Here is a 20469-nt window from a genome sequence, read left to right on the forward strand (position 1 = left end):
TTTAAATCAACGTATTTCACTCTACCATCTACGTTCATCCTTTTTAAAAATATGAGAATTACTTTACATTAGGGTAAGGGTGCTGGTGAAATTACAGGCTCACGGGACTTGTCAACTTATGTCTCGGGGTGACGAGCGCATTGGAAGTGTCCCTGTGTCTCTGATCTTTGCGATTTAAAGCTCTGAGTGGCACAGCAACTGTTATGGACAGGTGTGAAACTTACCATTAGGCGTACGACTTGTTCCTCCCGTCACTTGATATAATAACCAAATAAAACCATGATTGCGGCAATTTTCAAACGGTTACTCAATGGAACAATAAATACTTTATTCCGTGTACTTCCATATACTTAACTACAGAATTATAACGTGATTAATATAATTTTGATGGAGAAAACGTTACAGCGCGGGAGTTTTTAGACAGGGGTGCACTCCGTGGCTGTTCAAACTAACTAGTGCGTCAACTGATGGTTCTACTGCTCGGGTAAATCCGTCATGCAGGTGCGCCAATATTGCAACATTCGGTGTTACCATTTAATAATTACCTTGTAGTGACTTCTACAACAATGTAACCAATTAACTTTAACGCCATCTATCTGTTACAAATAACAATCCAGTGTAACGTTCCATTTCAAATCAATATAAAGCGCCCAGTTACACGAGGAGAAAGCTATCGCGCGGCCGCCGCCGGCGGCCGCTCACTTACCACGCCTTCATGTACATTAATGACGAATCTGAATTGTATTTACCAGGCAACAACATTTAAATTCCTCTAAAGAAGTTTACCGCGCGGTCGTCGCGCGGGCCTCTGCGTAAACCAAATTCAAGCCAGTCTCGCCCGCGTGCCCGGAACGCTCATTTAAGTTAAAACGTAAATGCTAAACAAATAGAGCGTATTTTGCCATTACAGTTAGACGGCCGCCGCGGACTCCGCTCAGCGACCGCGCGGCGGCTGGGCGGTGAGCGCAATGAAATTCGTGTCGAATAAACGCACCCTAATAGTAGTTTGGTTCGTCGTGGTGGTTAACGTTCGTCCAGGGAAGTACTGCCGCCTTATTTATTTCTGCCGCCAAGCAGTAATGTGAGCATTACTGCGTTACAGTTTTGAAGGATAAGGGTGCTGGTGAAATTAAAGGCACGTGGGACTTGGGTGACGGGTGCAATGGCAATGCCCCTCAGATCTTTGAGATTTAATAAAGCCTGAGTGGCACTGCCACTATTATGGACAGGCGTGTCACCACCAGGCGCACAACTTGTTCGTAATGTGACACCGGCACACACGTTTTGAAGATAGTTTTTAAGATTATTCCCATCTAACAAAAAAACAATTAGGTGTTCCAATCGACGAATCAAAAACCTTCTTTTATCTTAAGGCCTTTATTAAAAAATTATGTTAGGTTATGCGATGTACCCAAAATCCTTTGTTTCTATAGGGTACACATTTTTTCTTTTCACTGCCGTCAAAATGGCAATGTAATAAACGTAAATCCAACGAAATGAGTAATATGTACTTCTTACAGTTCCTCGGGTCTCTTTAGCCTTGAAAATTGCCTCATAAAATATTCATTACCTTAGCAATGTTTATTTACTTATTGTTTGACACTGACAAATTTCTAAATGATTTTATATTTCTATTTCTAAGGCTTTATTCGGTATATCAGCATTTTAGGTAAAAAAAACTGAAGTATTGGTTCCTGAATAATTCGTGGTAACGGTGTCCTATCTAACTCAGTCTCATTTCATCATTTGATAAGGTGTGCAGTAAGTAGTATGTCTCTTATTAAAAATAACGGTAAAAATAATTGAGTAAGTAATAAAAAGTACAATGACCAATTCTCTGAAAAATGTATAAAAGCATAAATCAAATTTCAAACTACCATTTAGAAAACATGTTCAAACAAAATTTAATTAGGAGCTCAATTATGCGGGCAGTAAAACGACACGTGGAGGCAGCAGCTAGAGCTAGCTAATTTGGTTACGTCACCCTCCCTCATCCAGGTGGAGCAAACGGGACTGCTTTGTGCTACGTTTGCCACCGGCGGTGGTAAGACATTGAATTTTGCATCTGTATTCACATTTGCCATAACTCGGTGGTAGATTTTTCGGCAGCAGATAATAAAGAAATTAATGACAAAACATGTGTCAGCCTCGGCTACATTATTTCTTAGCATCTGGTATGATTGAGGACAATTTTTATATTTTCATATAGTATAGTATTAATAATTTATTATTATTAATAAAATAAGTATATATTCGTTTTCATAGAGCAAACAAGTGATTACACCAAGAAGGTCGTTAGACAGACGTAAAATATCACATCTTCATTGTGTTTATAATGTTGTGGGCGATAAGCAACAGTTGTTTGTTTTTGGTTGTAACTTGGTGATGTTTTTTGCTGACGTTTCTTGATGAATTAGCTCTCCGTGACGAGAATCAAAAGCTTACCGGCCTATTTTCACCAAAAACATGCCATTAGTACAAATCGCGAGCTCGCGCTGAGGTTGTGGACAGTAAAATAAAAATACCGAAATACCATTAGAGTCAATTACTTGGTAAATAAATTTTAACAATTCGACTGCAAGGGACTTTGATATTATTCCCGTTTAGCAACAGTAGAGCTGCTTGTGAAAAAGTTCGTCCAGGGAAGTACTGCCTTAACTTATTAACTTCTGCCGCCAAGCAATAATTTTAGCAATGCTGCGTTCTGGCTTAGAAGGGTAATGGTGCTGGTGAAATTACAGACACATGGGACTTCTCATGTCTCAGGGTGACGGGCGCAGTGGCAGTGCCCCTCAGATCTTTGCGATTTAGCTTACCATCAGGCGCATGACTTGTTCGTCCCGTCACTTGATATTGTAAAAAAAAAATTGTAAAAATACCATCTTTTTAAATTTTCAGATACGTTAACCTCGCAAATTCGCAATCTCGCCTGGGCCTGCGCGAGCACACGCGAATAGTGTTTCCCACAGACCACTTCCGTGGTGTTTCCGATGCAGAGTTAACTCTATAAAGCCTACAATGACCTTATGGCTGACCCTGGCGATGATTTAGGGATGGATATATTTGATGGTGATGTTAAAAGATTTCGCAATCGAATCCACAACCACCACGGTTTCTCTCTTTCATGGTTATAGTCATAGTAATTATTTTTTATTTAAGGTTACACTTTTATTTATGCCTAAGTATTTTATATTAATTTACAAATAATTTATATTTCAAACAATATTGTTTACTCATGATTGGTCATGCTGTATGTACATGTTTAGGTTTACATTCAAGAGTAGAACTAGTAGTAATGTTTAAGCTTTGATTAAGGAGTGAATGTAAACTGTTTTGTACATCTAATAAATAAATAAATAAATAAATAAATAAAGGCAGAAGTATGGTTCTATATCATACCAACAAAAATTTTAATTCTCGTCGCGCACATCCTCGTCAATCTAGATCATTTCCGCTGAAGATGTGCTAGAAGATAATTGAAAGTTTGCCATGCAATTTATAAGGTTAGGAAAACAAGAAAGAGCATTCTCGGGCATGCGCGAGATATAATATTACAAAAATTTGCTTCCATACCGTTCCGCCGCAATATAAATTGAACCATATTCATTTTGTGTAGATGTTAAAAATGTACAAATAAGGTTGCAGTCACCGCGCAATTAACTGTTCGCTGTATTCAGAGTCAACTGTTGCGTCCTTCAATAAAATACATCAAAGTAAACGCAGTTAAGCTGATAAAAGCCTTCGAGCATCAATTTTATATTTAGGTCAAACTTGTAGAGGCAGTACGGTTTCCAATAAAGGTATTTAGGCACCGTTACACTGAGAGGGGCTATTTTAAACGACTGTAATACTTCCAGCTACTGATTTTAGGCCACATAAAGTCGTGGTAGACTAATGGTTTGACCTATCGCCTCTCAAGCAAAGGGTAGTGGGTTCGAATCCGGGCTTGCACCTTTGAGTTTTTCGGAATTTATATGCGCAATCTAATTTGAAATTTACCATGAGCTTTTCGATGAAGGAAAACATCGTGAAGAATAAATAATCTCAGTACAGAGTATTGAAAAACCGACCTCAAAAGTACGTGAAATTATATCTATTACCAAGTTTAATTGAAGTATCCTCTAGTTCGCCACTATACAGGACTTGACATAAAAATAATAAAAATCGGTTCTCACGAAACGCCTTGCCGACGCCGTCAAAAACGTCTTGAATTGGAGAATAGCAAAACCAACCATTAAAATAACTGCTCCTTAAGTAAAATTTAGGCGCTATTTATAAAAATGAATGTTCATGCGTGATCAGCCACCCTTAGAAATGGATGATTTTCTTCAAAATGAAATGGGACCACTATAGAGGTACCCTCTTTCCAACAAAAAAGAATCATGAAAATCGGTTTACAAATACCGGAGTTATCGCGTAACATACATACAAAAAAAAACACACAGTCGAATTGAGAGTCTCCTCCTTTTTTTGAAGTCGGTTAATAAAATAAATAATAATTATAAGACAACGTCGTATACCTTGCTCTGATCCCAAAGTAAGTAGCTAAAGCACTTGTGTTATGGAAATTGGAAACAACGACGGTACCACGATCACCCAGACCCTTAACAATATAAATAAGTTAGTTTTTCTACACTGACCCGGCAGAAGATCGAGTCATGAGCAAGCTCTTCAACCACGGAAGCCTTTTAAAGGCAACCAGGTGCTTTAGCGTCAATTTTGTAAACTCACTAAATAAATAAAATTTACGATGTTTTCTGTTTTTAATTTAATTTTTTTATACATTTTACATACTTGCATAGTGCAACACAGACAGCCTCTATTAATTGCTTGGTGTTTATCCGCTCACGCGATGCGCTCATCCTACCGCAAAATGGCGGCTATTTGGTTTCGCAAATCAGAAAAGGATTCAGTTTAAATACAAGTTTTTAAAAATAAAAATTATTATTCTGCATTGCTAAATAAATATCCTCCGTACTACAATAAAAACATCTCAAATAAAATGCAGTAATACACCGCAAATCCTGCACTTAAAAAGCACTAATGACATTTTTGGTGTACTTGGGTAAATGTGATAATATTCCGTTTGAGTGGTTCTAATGTTTACCACGAAATTACTCCTTAAAGTATAGTTTATAAACATTTATATTCAGGGTAAACTTAAAAAACGCAACTTACAGTATGTTTTCAATAAATAAACACCGACATCACCAGCCCAAACAATAACACACACGATTGTCGTGACGTATTTTTGAAGTTGTTTATTTTTTTTAAATGACAGACCCAGGCATTAAAAACTTTATGGTTTGCTAGAGTAGTTACCGAAATAGCAATTGGTATTAGTTCTTTTACCTGTTATAACTTCGATATCCGATAAATCGGTATAAAATCATCACCGGCACCTCTAGGTGTGGTATGGTTCCAGAGACGCATGAATCGCGTGAGCGGTTAGTATACAACCCCTTGCCGGTCTGATTCAGCAAGCGATTAGCTTTAAAGTGAAACCTGAAATTTAGCAATGTCTGCGTATTCATCCTTTGTGTCCACATTACTGTTCTTTTGTTTTAATTGTTCGCTTATGTTTGTTTATGTATTTTGTGAATAAATAAATATATTTTTCACCTCACTAACTCGGAAAAGCTTTCTTTCTCAAATCTGCGCGCAAAAGAGTTTTTTGCACACATCTAAGAGACCACGCATATAACAATACTCGATGATTGCACGGTAGCGTGGAAAGGGTTTTTGAAATTTAAACTTGACTGTGGACTGTGGTGCTCCTAACTTTTTATTTTGATGAAAAAGAAAGATGAGAATGACACGTTCAACTACGCGATTTGTCGTACATTACTTATTTAGGTAATATAAATCCGTTGGTATATTTTATTTTTATATTGTCAATGATAACTAAATGTGTTTATGAAACTTATGAAACTATTTTAGTTCGTTGAAGAACTGAAATAATTTCAATAATCATTTAATCATACAATATAAAAGTACAAGCAGGAATAAAAATTGATGACATGTGAATTCAGAACGCATCCGTAGATAAACTTTTTATTTTATTAAAAAAAACTGATTTTTTTTGTCATCTACCTTCCTCCATAGTGAGGTGAAAAGTTGTGTGTTTCCTTCGGCCGCAAACTTGTTTTGTGTCTAGTGCCTTGAAATCTTCGCTTCGCTCAGGAATCTATTTTTTAACCACGAGCGAAGCGAGTCTTAGCTTCCTTCGCTTGCTCAGATTTCAAACAACAACTTTGCAGTTTTTTTTTTTCAAATGTGTATACTTAAGTATCGCGTTTGCATTATGATTTTAATTTGAACCCTATGGATATATAATTAAGATCTATACGGTAGCTAAGCTTGAATGATTACAAATTTACACTTAGGCCTCTACACATATCCACAAAGCAATTTAATGATGTGTGTGAAGTTCCCAATGCGGATTGGGCCCGCGTGAGAACTACAATCCAAACCCTCTCGTTGTGAGAGGAGGCCTGTGACCAGCAATGGGACTACGTGATATACAGGCTAACTATTATATTCACTATTATACTATATATACACTTTTTTATATTTTTCATAATTTCTAATTTAACTGCCTAAATTTATTTGCCTTCACTTTGAGTGACGAATGCATTGACCTACCAAGAATGACTCTAGTTAAACAATAAGATATTTTATTCTGTCATTTTCTATCAAATAACCTTATTTTGGTTTACTAACTGTACTATTGCCGGAAGTGGGAGTCAGGAGTACTATAGCACGGGGCTTACCTAGTTTGGGCTTCTGTCTCCTATATCTAAGTTCTGTTTTCTATTACGTACTTATATTTTCTACTTGTTGGGAGATAATAATTATTATTATTACCTATTTGTGGAAAACTCAATATACGTATAAATTAAAAGACATGTAGAAAAACAATTTGTATTATAAAATATTCGGGGAATTAACCTTCACGTTTCTCCAACTATCCTTTTTAACCGACTTCAAAAAGTGTGGTTCTCAATTCAACTGCATTTTTTTTGTACGTAAGTTACGCGATTACTCCGGCATTTGTAAACCGATTTTGATGATTCTTTTTTTGTTGGAAAGAGGGTACCCCAGTATTGGTTCCATTTAAATTTTAAGAAAATATTCCATCTGTAAGGGCGTCAAACAAGGCGACGAAATCAGTTATGCGCAATTTCCAAACTTAACAAATAGATGTAATTTCACGAATTCTTAAGGTCGGTTTTTTTTACAGAAAACTTGTAATTATGTGTTATTCTATACTTAATTAACTATTTCTTATGAATAAAACCTCCAAAGAAAGTCCAAATATAAAAGAAGAGCTTTAGCCGCCCTTTAGGCATTTCGTACTTTGTTGTTATGCAAATAACAAAGTAGAGATATAGATATCAGTGACGAGGGGTTCATACGAAGAATCGGTCCCAACGAATCCGATAGGAACATCCAGATAGGTATCCTCCAACTTATTGGTAGGTATTGAACAGAAATTACTCGTATCTTGTGTTGCAGCATTTCCTACGTACCTTCTACGTCGGCTTATCTTCTTGAAATATTCACCCCTTATCACTAAGAGTTTTTAATATAAGGTGTAATTAAGCGCAGCAGTCTCTACAAATATCTTTGTTCGTATTGTCGGTGTTTTGCAGAAACTGCGAAACTCAATTTCGAATGTTCATTGGATCATGTTTTAGTTTTTAACGGTTGTTTTAAAATATTTACGTTCTGTTCTAAGGGTTGCTCTTCACGCTATTCTCCAATTCAAGGCGTTTTTCTCTCTCAATATAGTTTGTGTAGTGAGAACCGATTTTTATTATCTCCTGTGTCAAGTCCCCTATCACCATACGGGACTTAATTATGCGTAAACCCGGATTCATTCCGGATTCATCATCCGGATTCGCAGTAGCGAACTAGGGGATGAATCCGAGTTTGCGCAGTTTCCGGTAACCGATTTTTATAAAACTTGGTAATTATATGTAATTCCACGTACTTTTGAAGTCGGTTTTTTTAGTACTCTGTACTAAGATTATAGTCCTAGATAGTGATTGTCTAATGAACTAACCAAAAGCGCATTGGGTCTAGATTAGTAGATATGCTTCCACATTTATATGGCGAGCGGCAAGAGAATGGAATTCCCTGCCTGCGCACTTATTCGCTGAACGCTATAATTTGAACCTGTTCAAGGTGAGAGTGAAAAAACATTATTTAGGTGTGCATGCTACATCGTTAACCTCATCGTCACTTTTACATCTGGTTAGATGGAGGTCAAATGCGCTCTCATACTTACAGTAGGAGTAGAGTTCTTTGTGAAAGAAGTCCAGGGGATTACAGCCACCTTACGTATTTCTGCCGCCAAGCAGTAATGTGAGCAATACTGCGTTCCGATTTCGAAGGGTAAGGGTGCTGATGAAATTACCAGTCATTCTACAAATACGAAATTATAATGTGCGTTAGAAATAGTCTTTCTTCATTTCCTACTGTAAATGTGTCTGGCATCCCGCTCCATCGTACGGATCATTTGAGAGCAGTCCCCCGACGGATGGTACTTGCAGAGAAATACCCGCGTGTCAACGGACCTACTTATTATGAGGGTTTACTCTCAGACTTGAACCATCTGACGAAACATTAAGGCGGCGGCTGAAAGACCTTTCCTTGGAAAATCCTTTATACTCTATAAATGAATTTATGGACCTAAAATGTAACGCTATTGAGTATTTTCTGTTTTATTTTAATATCTATCGCATTGACTTACTTTTGTATATTTGTTATCAGCTTATGACGATTCTTGATGGAGAATGACATTTGATATGTAATTTAATGACAATAATATTAATATTAATGAATTGTTAATTTTCTAATTATGGTGTATTTTTATTAAGATTTTCATTTTTTTTTCTCATTTCAGTGCTTTTGATACTGTGATATTTGAGAAATAAATTAATCTGTATCAGAGAATCTCACCTTGTAGTAACACAGTTTCGACTAGCACTGAAGATAAATAACATTTTTGTTAACATACCGCCATGAGTGTATGAATGGACTACATTATTCAAATACTCGTATATAGTTGACTGTTAAACTGTTATATTTTCTTAAATCGTTCTAATGTATAAGTGGCATTTTTAAGATTTCAATGAAATAAATTATTATTATAATAAATAAATCCACCTCGAAACTTATTTTTATATTGTGTATTCAAAATAAGACCAAACTTCGTTCATATTAAAGGCGTTCGTAGATCATGAATTGGAACTTTTCTATATCCATGAAGGTATTCATATTTCCTTTCTTTTGTTACAGAAAACCACCCGCAGTTGGATCGAGAGCACATTTCAGAAGCGCGAGTGCAAGTGCTTTGTGCCAAGCGCAAAGGACGAGCATGTGTAAGTATTGTGTGGTGAAATGTACCATGGCCAATAAAATAACCTATTGGTTTGGCCAAAAAAGGCCGCGCGGTATCACAGCATAAATGGAAAAAATTAAAAAATATATCAAACTTTAATCAATTATATATTGGCCATATTCACGTGCAAGCTTTTGCCATCGAAGGTTGTCTTAGTGTTCGATCTTAGTATTAATAATTATTAAACTAATGGAGTAATTTCACAAAAATAGTTGAATATCATGGTGGTCAAACATTGTGATATTCAATGAACTTAAAAATCTTTCAGATTATTTTAGAATTCCCCGTTTATAAAAATCCTAGTCTTATAAAATACTGCTTTAAGTGTCGTTTGGCCATTTCGTTATCAAAGTCTTGTCCTTTCAAAGAAATTTTGTAAGAATCGAAATAAGTAAAAATCTGAATTGACTTGATGGAACGCATCCCAACCTATTATAACTGCAATAGTTTTTGAAATGACGAACTTAAAACTTCCCGCCTATTCTTAACAATATAACTTTTAGAGTGATTACACACGGCGACTGCGGTGTGATGCTAACGCCCGTTCGTGAAACGCGCGATTGCATCGCCATACTTGTGATTTATAGGCGATTGCATTGATGCAAACGTGCGACTGCATCGATACAAACGCGCAATTGCATTGATGCAATCTAAAAACTGCCTCCGTGGCCGAACGATTACCATGCAGAGGTCCCAGGTTCGATTCCCGAGCCGGGAGAAATATTTGTATGGGTGTAATTTGTAATTGTCTACTTGTGTATCCATGGCACCCGCGACACAGGATTTCCCTAGTGCGGGGCTATGTCGAGTGTGTGCGTTATTATTATTATTAAAAAAAATCGCCTAAGAGTCTCAAGTATAGCGATGCAATCGCGCGTTTGTATCGATGCAGTCGCGCGCTTGCATCGCATTTACATCGCTGCTTAAAATCGCGCCCGTGTGTAAAGGTACAGTAGATAAGTTTACACATGCGCTATTAGCGACTACATCGCGTTTGCAACGCTGCTAAATGTCGCCGTGTATAAACGCTCATAAAATGAAAAAATGTTCTTTTTCGTTTAAAATTCGCTAGAGGCAAAAACCGAATGGGCTTTTTGGCCAACCCACTATGTTACAGATTTATTTGACTATTTATTTACGGTCGAAAATGTACCATAGATTTACATATTCTAACTGGAAACGACACTACATAATTATAGTAGTAATATGCCAGACATTAATGTTGAACACCAATTGCGTGGTCTCAAACTAGGAAATTTCCTATACAATGACTACCAGGACAAGGGAATTCACTCTGGGGCACTTCTCAGAACACCATGACCAGAACTACTTTACAAAAGTTCATTTATCAATTTGATCCTATCGGGAAAAGAATCTACATTACACGAAAACGGTCGCACACGCACGCACGGTCGCCGTGCCTTCTAATCCAATTAAAGATACAAACAAAAAAATATTTATGAAAAGCAAACTATTATTATAAGAAAAGGGGACAGAGCAGTACCCAATTAGTAAAGTTTGCTCTGCACAGGCGGGACTTTGGGTAGCTTGCAGCGCCAGCCCGTAATTAAAGACTTGCGGTTGCCTAGGGAATGCAACTTTGCTCATTCAATATTCTAGATAATAACAATGTTAAAACGGTTTATATTTTATTAATGTACCAGTAACAACGTAATTTGTAGACTAAGGCCACATCTGCAAACTAACATTTTATTAACAGCAGTAGAGCACCTTGTGGAAGAGTTCGTCCAGGAAAGTACTGCCACTTTAAATATTTCTGCAGCCAAGCAGTAAAGTAAGGGTGCTGGTGAAATCACAGGCACATGAGACTTATCAACTTATGTCTACGTAGTGACGGGCACCAAGAACGTTGAAAGGATCGTGAACGGATAGAGTCACCAACGACAACGTATTGTGGAGGATGCATAAAGGCTTGGAACTCCTGAACACAGTAAAAAGGAGGAAGCTGCAGTACTATGGGCACGTCATGCGTAGTGATAAATACTCTCTATTGCAACTCATTCTGCAGAGATTGTCTTTGCAGATCCAGGGCCGCAGAAGACGGAGTCGAAGAGGAGTCCTTAGAAGCTTTAAATCGCAAAGATCTGAGGGGCACTGCCACTGCACCCGGCACCCTGATCTATAAGTTGACAAGTCCCGTGTGCCTGTAATGTTACCGGTATCCTTACTGCTTAGCGGCAGAAATAGGTAAGGTGGCAGTACTTCCCTGGGCGAACTGATTCACAGGGAGCTACAGCTACTAAATAAACCATTACCGCGAGGTAACATTATTGCCATAACTTATACAAACATTAAAATACATTCCGCGGACATTCGACCCGTATCAACCTCTAGATAACAGTGATATATTTGTTTATTTTGTCCCACAACAAATGATTAAAAAGTAAAGGCAATGAGTTTAAACACTAATAATGTTGAGGACAGAAGCCTAAAGTAGGAAAGCCCTGTATCTTAGGATTCTTGGTTGAGCAAATACTGTACTTAACATTAATTATCTTATTGTACTATGATTTTGTACGTGTATTGTTTGTGTGTGAAGCGTGTGTTTGGTTAACTTGACTTAAGTGCTCCAAATAAAACCTTCGGGCCTTTTTTTCCCATTACAGGGATGGTCGGTAAAGGAGTTTTTTTTTAATTTGTAGTACGACATACTTCCTTACATACATTGACTTACAAATAAATGGACGACGGGTCTAATACAAAAACCACGAAAAAAATTTCCCAAGTCAACCTATTCGAAATTTAAATTGTTATGTCATCGCAGTATCGCGCTGTCCGCAGAACAAATGAAGACTAAAGCGGAGTGTCGCGCTCTGTATACGATTTTAGCGCCTTACAAGTGCGGACACTTTTTAGCGCGGACCCGACGTCCATATAATTGTAAGTCAATGCTTACATAGGTTATTATTGTGAAAAAAAAAATAAAAAATAGGTTAGGTTCAAGTTCAAGCAAGGAGGTTACATAAGTTCAAATGTAAAACATTCGCTTAAATATTATTTAAACAGAAATTTCATTGTAAATCAGCCATATACTACTTAAATACTTATTATTAAGAGTTTCTTGTATAATTTTCATTATTTTCTGTACAATAAGCACATTTTTTTACAGTACATCGTGATTATATGTGTCTTTACTTTTTACAACATTTTAGTTTGAGTTGTATTCTCTATCTATAGAAGAATAGCTAGCTGGCCATCTGTTGATAAAAAAAATTCCATTTACAAAATCCATAATTGTTGTTTTGTGTACAATATTTATTCATACAAGAAATAAAACAGTATTTATTTCCTCGCAAATGTGATGAAAATCATTGTATGTATCACAGACGGTAAAAAAATACGAAACTCGAGTTATTAAACGGAGTACTGGGAAAGTAGTTATAGAAGTCCCGTGTTAGCTTCAGGAAACAAGAAGCTATACTCTTTGTGCGTATTTATCGAATCTCCCGGTGCAATCAATACCCCGGTGCCGTCTAGATAAAGGTGCTGGTGAAGTTACAGGCACACGGGACGTGTCAACTTACGTCTCCGGGTGACAGGCGCAGTGGTAGTGAGTTTGCGATAGAAAACTTTGAGTGTCATTGCAACTGTTGGTAATCCAAGCGCACGATTTGTTCGTTCGTCGATTTATATCATAAAAAAATCTACAAATTGACAATTTTTCAGTAAAGGTTAAACAATTCGAGAATAAAATTCAACGATAACATTTTGAAACTTAAATGGGAACGTTATAAAATTTTACATAATTATACATATTAATTTGGTTTTTGTAGTTCTTATTATTTTTATAACTTTCATTGTGATAAAATAACTTTTTAAATGTATGATCACGTATGACTTTACAGTACCAAGGGCAATATGTATGTATTGAAATAGCTTAAGGAATGATATCAAATTAATTGATGCATCTCGAACTCATTATAATAATAACGCATAATAATAACGCACACACTATATGTTGTAGTAGTTGTGTACAACTACTACAACATATAATATAAAAGCAAATGATAACATACATATGATTCAACTTCGAATATGGAAAGTGACGAATTCTGGAAAAACAACGATAAAATGTTGTTATTGTCTGTAAATACCCAAACGCAATCGACGCATTTGTCACGGCTTATAAGAAAGAATGAACAGTTCCCATTTCAGTCTCGTAATAGCTGTCAGAGTGGCTCGTGGCTGCTCTGATAGATATAGTATTTTATGTAATACTTGAGCACTACGCTTTCAAGATGCGTGTTTGCATGGTAACCTTTGTATTTTTCGTTGGCGTGCGTAGCATAGACTTCACATTTACAAAAATTTCCTTCTCAAAATCCGGGAAACCTTGTTTGAACGACTGTAAGAACAACAAATGCATCACGTCACTAGCAGCCAGTGTTCCTTATCGTTTTCGTCGTAATCATACAGTAGAAACTTGCATACCAGGTGACGAAATGGCACCTGTATTTCACACAGCTATGACGCAAAGCACACGTAATTGTTTAAGTCGATGTGGATTTTTTGGATACTATGCGGAGTGGTGCTATGTCTCCAATAATTTGGATAATTGGGACTTTGATTGGGACTACTGCAGCTCGGAGACAAGAACCATCTGGCGAACAGGGTATCAAACTTTTCATCACGGACCATGCCGCACTGAATGTACTGACGAGAATTATGAAGATCATGTGTGTAGTGACTATCATGGAGATGTATACAAGTGCAATCCTGTAGCGAACACCTATGTTCAAGCCAAAAGTATATGGGGCGACCAATGTGTTACCAAATGTGATAAACATTATCGTTATGGTTTCTACGAATGTTATGATGTAAACGGGAATCGAGTGAAATGTGCACCGCCTGCCAAACTACCTGCATTTAGTGATTTTCTTAACGTACCTGCACGAAGAATAATAAATTGCATTGATACTACAAAAGTAAACAACAGATGCAATGACACTGGAGAACAAATACGTGACATTTTGACGTTAGCTGAAAAGATAGAAAACCAACCATACAAACAAACTGTGGATCTAAATGAAAACAGAAATCCTGTATATAAGTACACGATCGAAACACATAAGAAAAATGAAGACCCTTGGATACCTCTGGTTCTTAAAGCTAATATTACTTCTGACACCCTGCGCCACAATGAAGATAGAGGACAAACAGGACTTCTGATTGGTCACCTAATTGGTGGACTCAAAAAACCATACAACATTGTTCGTTTAAGTTCCGCGGCTAATGAACAGTTGCGGAAATATGAAAATGAAATCTACAAATGGGTTTCACAGGAAGGATCGGTTCGAGAAACTGTTATATGTTTTTACGAAGGTTCTTTAAGTCCTTTTGCATTTGGTGTCAATTATATTTTTACAAATGATAGTAATGTTACCATAAAAATTCGGAATGACATTATTTATAATAATTTGATGCCCGAGACAACTGTTGAGTCCGTTTAATTACAAGATGTTATTAATTTCCTTTAAGCAGTTTTTAATAGTTACTATGTTTTAACTAAATATTCTTTGTAATATCCGTAAGATTAGAATGACTCATGACAAACTTTATGAACCAGAAATCGAGAATAGTAAACTGTATCATCTAACCTTATTAAAATCAGTTTCATAATATGTATAGAAACTTAAATTAACTCGTATAATTTATTAATAGGGTCGTGCTTGTAATACTAAGGAGATGGTATGATCCCACTATTCATTATTTTTAATTACAATAGAGGTAACCGAGCATCGTGTTAATTTAAAAAAAAAATTGGTATCTACACATTGTATAAAAATTCGCCAAAACTTTTATTTAGCCAAAAATTACACAAATTTGCTCAAAACACGTAACACTTAAAAAAATACCACCGAACCATTACTGGATGGGTTAATCGACTCAGTATTTAGATATGTCGTATATAAGATCATTGGATAAATGTCCCATTATAAACTTTTCTCCGTTAGACGTAATTTTATCGTGTTAAGCTGTGAAAAATGTTCGTTAGCGAATATTTACTACACAACTTTTTTATTAAAAAGAACAATTACCTGAAAAGTTCGCTTATCGGTTTTTTTATTGGAATTACGTCTGTTTGCCAAGTTTTATTACTTACTTTAAATTTAAATGGGACCAATATTGAAGTACCCTTTTTCCAACAAAAAAAAATCATCAAAATCGATTCACAAATGCTAATGCCGGGGTAATCGCGTAACACACACACAAAAAAAAATTAAATAAATACACTCGACCTGAGAACCTCCCCTTTTTGTAGTCGGTTAAAAATATGACCAATTTTAGTACATTTTGTAAATATATCATTATATAAATACATTCAAATATATATAAGCAACTCCAACAGTGATGTATCAATGATTTATGGATTTCGATTGCTATATGGTAATGGGTGGTAACGTAAATATTTTTAATTCATCGAAGAACTAAAATAATTTCAATAATAATCACAATCGTTTAATCACACGAAATAAAAAGTACAAGCAAGAATAAAAATGTATGAGGCGTAAATACAGAACGCATCCGAAGATAACCTTTTTCTTTTCATTAAAAACGGTTATAGTTCAACTGTTTTTCATTCATCTACCATTTCCCTCGCTATAGTGAGTTAAAAAGTTGTGTGTTTCGCTCGGCAGCCAAGTTGTTTTGCGTCTCGTGCCTTGAAAAACTGGCTACGCTCAGAAATCTATATTTGAACCACTCGGTTCGCTCGTTGTTCAATCTTAGCCTCCTTCGCTTGCTCAAGTTTCAATACAAGCATTCGCGGCAAACAAAAACTTTGCAGCCTTGCATAACAAATAACTATTTTATGATACCAGGTTACGAGATGAACAAGTCGTACTCCTGTTTCTAAGTGACACGCCCCGTACATGACAGTTGCAGTACCACTCAGAGCTTTAAATCGCAATGATCTGAGGGACATAGCCACTGTCCTCTTGCCCGTCACCCTGTGACTTCACATCTCATGTGTGTAGTCTCATGTGCCTCTAATTTCACCAGCAGCACCCTTAACGTTCAAAATCGGAACGCAGAAATGCTCACATTACTGCTTGGCGGCAGAAATAGGTAAGATGACAGTACTTCCCTGGAAGAACTCTTTCACGAGCTCTACTGCTACTAAAAATATGTAAAAACATTATTGTTTTGTGATGCTTGAAAAAATATAGACGCTGTCGATCATTGACTTACAAATAAATAAACGACGGGTCTAATACAAAAACCACGAAAAAAATGTCCCAAGTCAACCTATTCGAAATTTAAATTGTAATGTCATCGCAGTATCGCGCTGTCAGTAGAACAAATGAAGACTAAAGCGGAGTGTCGCGCTCTGTATACGATTTTAGCGCCTTACAAGTGCGGACACTTTTTAGCGCGGACCCGACGTCCATATAATTGTAAGTCAATGCTGTCGATGCTACAAATTAATAATAATAATATTAATACCGCCTCTCCCATGTAAAAAATCAAAATTAATCTTTTAGGCCTTGGGAGGGGCGAGAATTTAAAATGAATATAATAATAATAATATCAATTGTTTTGTCCGCAAACGGGTTATTCCAGTCAGCCTTTCTAAGACCTTGAGGCTGTTGGATTTCTGTGGCGCGTCGCTTCCAGCAGAAGGCAGTTCTGCTCGATACGGCACGTATTGTTCGCCGGTTCTTGAACCCGAGTCCCTGACCCCGGCCGACTGTGCCAGTGCCGGGAAATACCGCCTCTCCCATTTAAAAACTCAAAATTAATCTTTTAGGACTTGGGAGAGGCGAGAGTCTAAAATAAATAAATAATAAGTAGGAAGTAGGATCTTATTACACACCCACCACATATTCGTAGATACGCGCCATACTGCATTTATTTAACTTGAGTCCGTAAATGTAGTTCAAACCTGTTAACAAGCTGAGAAAAATAAGGTAAATAATATTAACAATAATAAAACCGTTTATTTATCTCAAAAGATTAATAAGTAAAAACAAATATAAGCTCTACACAGTGTTTAGTAACAATAGTGGTGTGAGATAAAAAGGTCTGTAGCTCAGCACAATTCACGTAGTCTTAATTTTGCCAACCTATTTAAACTAAAAATTATAGAGCACATATGTATATAATATAACTTTATAATAAAACATACTACGAATTGGTCACCGTGTGGATAATTAAACATTGTTGATGTTTAACACAAATCCAACATAATTATACAAATGATAAGAATAAATAACAGATAACCTTTACCTAAATATGCTCAATAAAGATTGTACAGGGTTCTTATTGCAGGACCATTTTGCGGGTTATTAGTAATTCATTAAATTTTACTTTCATACAAAAAAAAACAAGTTGATACCCAAAACTCTAAACGCCGTATTTCTGTGAGTGATAGCCTAAACCAACATGTTTAATTTAAACTATTTATTTTAATTATTAATACAAAGATCGAACACTTAGAAAAAAATCCTTCGATCGGGCCGGACTCGAACCGACGTCTTCTAGCAAACCGTGGCAGACGCTATGCCAACTAAGCCACGGAACCAACCAGCGGACCTCACGAATTTTTTTATGTGCTTGTTTTTGTCGACTTACTTCACATTCCGAGTACTCGGAGCTTTCCGCGAGCATCTGTCTACTCGATCATATTCTAGTACTAATTTCCGTCTGGCTGTCGTATTTCAGTTGTAAACAAAACTATACCAATGCACTGTACTGTTTGAGTCTCCTGAAATAGCCCGTGTTAACCGTAAAATTCATCAACTATACCATGAAGTTCTAAATCCTTTACTCAAAACAGGTCTATAACTAAGGGACATCGTATCGTCGAAGTTATTACATTTTCTCGACAAATTCTGTTAATTACCTAACTTAACGCCAAAGTTACTTAATTAATTCCATAGGTACAAAAGAAAAGATCGATTGAAGGCCTTTTCAATGTCGAAATTAAGCAATTATTTGCCAATTTTCATATATCTAAAGATTCGCGATTCTGGGAAACTATTAATCAATTTTATTATTAATTTTTATCTGTCTATCAAATTTGACTATTATACTCAAATTAGGTAATTATTTGTCAATTTTCATATATCTAAAGATTTGCGATTCTGGGAAGCTATTAATCAATTTTATTATAAATTTTTATCTGTCTATCAAATTTGACTATTATACTCAAGTAGAACAATATGATTTCCCTTTAAATATGTCCATTTTTCGTTAGCCACACAGAATAAGTTTTTAATGCCAGCTTTCGATGCGTAAAAGTAATAAACTTAGGCTATGTCCACATTGGGCTTTTTAGAAAACTCGACGCCCTGCGAATAAGGATTAAGGGCACTTTCAAAAGAAGCTTGTAGAAGCGTCGCAGTCTGGCGCGGCAGCAGCGCCTTTTTTTCACGTTTCAGTAATTTTTAGTCCACTAATTTTAACTGCTAAAGTGTACCGCGCGTGTCACGACCGTGGCGCTGGAATTACAAGCAAATATTGTATGAAAATTTGTAGTGACACCATTGCAGCTCTGCTATAGGCGTTTAATTTGAAGGCGCCCTAAGGGTCTGTCACATAGTCTCTTGAACACCTTAAAAAAACGATTTTTTTTTTGTTTTTAGTAGTAATACTCACATTACCGCTTGGCGGCAGGAATAAAAACGTTTGTGCAAAAGAACACGAGGACAAAGTACTTTGTAATTACTTGAGCAAGTACCTTAATTGGTTGGTATTATAAGTAACTAAACCCCCAAGTGGGTTGATATATAACTTACAAAACCGCTCGTATAATAAAAAGCACTACTACTTATTTAAAATTTAGAAAGGTAAGAGTGCTGGTGAAATTACAGGCACATGGGACAGGGTGACGGGCGCGGTAGCAGAGCCCCTAAGATCTTTGCGAATCAAAACTCTGACCGACACTGCAATTGCCATGGACAGGTGTGTCGTTTACCACCAGGCGCACGACTTGTTCTCCCGTCGTTTGATGTCATAAAAAAAATTTTAAAAATTGTTTTCTTAAGGTGCTCAAGCCCATTGGGCGACCGAGACTATGTGACAGACCTTTAGGTCAAATTAGCTTTAGGTTAAATTCAAATAAAACGCTTATAGAAGCGGTGCGCCAATACTAATTTTTATACAATATTTAGTTGCAGTTCCAGCGCCACAGTCGTGACACACGAGGTACAGATTTGCAGTCACAATTAGTAGACTAAAAATTACTGAAGCGTTAAAAACGCGCTGCTGCTATTTTAATTTTTACAATTTTTTTCTGCAGTTTTTGCAATTATAATAATCCAAATTAGTTTAGTACTGGAATAACAGGACCAAAACTATTATTTAGGAGGATTAGTAGATTTGTTTATATAGAAAATCCCCGATCAAAGCCTAAGTTTGAATTTGGTTTATCGTCGATTTCAAAATAATCGCAGCTGCCCGCTTGCTCCTGAAATAAATATTAAATATTCTCATTATTTCTATCGATTTGTACAGTTGATATCCTAAAATATCTGACCCAACTTGGTTCTGAGAGGACCTTTCAGTATTGAGAACCCTCATTATGCATTCAACAGAAAAGTGCAAAAGAATTTCGAAGTTTTTTAGTTAAAATTTGTATTTATGTAATGGAATTAAAGATCAAATTGACTTAAACAGTTCTTTTAAAACGGCATTTACTAATGATGTAATAAGGAAGTTATACTGAAAGTAATTTTACGGCTCACAGGTGAAAGGTTAAACTTGTTTAAGATCTTTCTCCACAAAGTTCTATTCAGAATCAAAAAAAACGGTTAGGAGGTCAGTACACTAAAATAGTGAGTATTAATTTAATTTAACTTCAAAAAAAATTTTTAATTAAAAAAGTTATTTATAGGAAATGAAACTATTTTTCCTGATTTAAATCGCGTATATTTGTTTTTTCAAACAAACCGACGACGTTTTGGGCCCTTTACAGGTCCCATGGTCACGGTTGACTGGTTTGTTTGCACACGCACACTCGCACATTCGCACACTCCTACACTCAAACACACACACACACACACACACACACACACACACACACACACACACACACA

At 36.3% G+C, this 20469-nt stretch overlaps 1 protein-coding gene across 1 annotated transcript in view; it reads left to right on the forward strand.

The window, feature by feature from the left end:
• LOC113230905 (transient receptor potential cation channel trpm) overlaps positions 1-20469 on the forward strand; it is a 542480-nt gene that overhangs the window by 356590 nt on the left and 165421 nt on the right. Inside the window, exon 2 of the mRNA XM_026465015.1 lies at positions 9307-9389. Coding sequence (XP_026320800.1) covers positions 9307-9389 — 83 coding nt within the window. The remainder of the gene's footprint in view (positions 1-9306; positions 9390-20469) is intronic.

The sequence above is a fragment of the Hyposmocoma kahamanoa genome, unplaced genomic scaffold (assembly GCF_003589595.1).
Source record: "Hyposmocoma kahamanoa isolate Upper Pololo Valley unplaced genomic scaffold, ASM358959v1 64, whole genome shotgun sequence".
In the NCBI taxonomy this organism is placed as follows: domain Eukaryota; kingdom Metazoa; phylum Arthropoda; class Insecta; order Lepidoptera; family Cosmopterigidae; genus Hyposmocoma; species Hyposmocoma kahamanoa.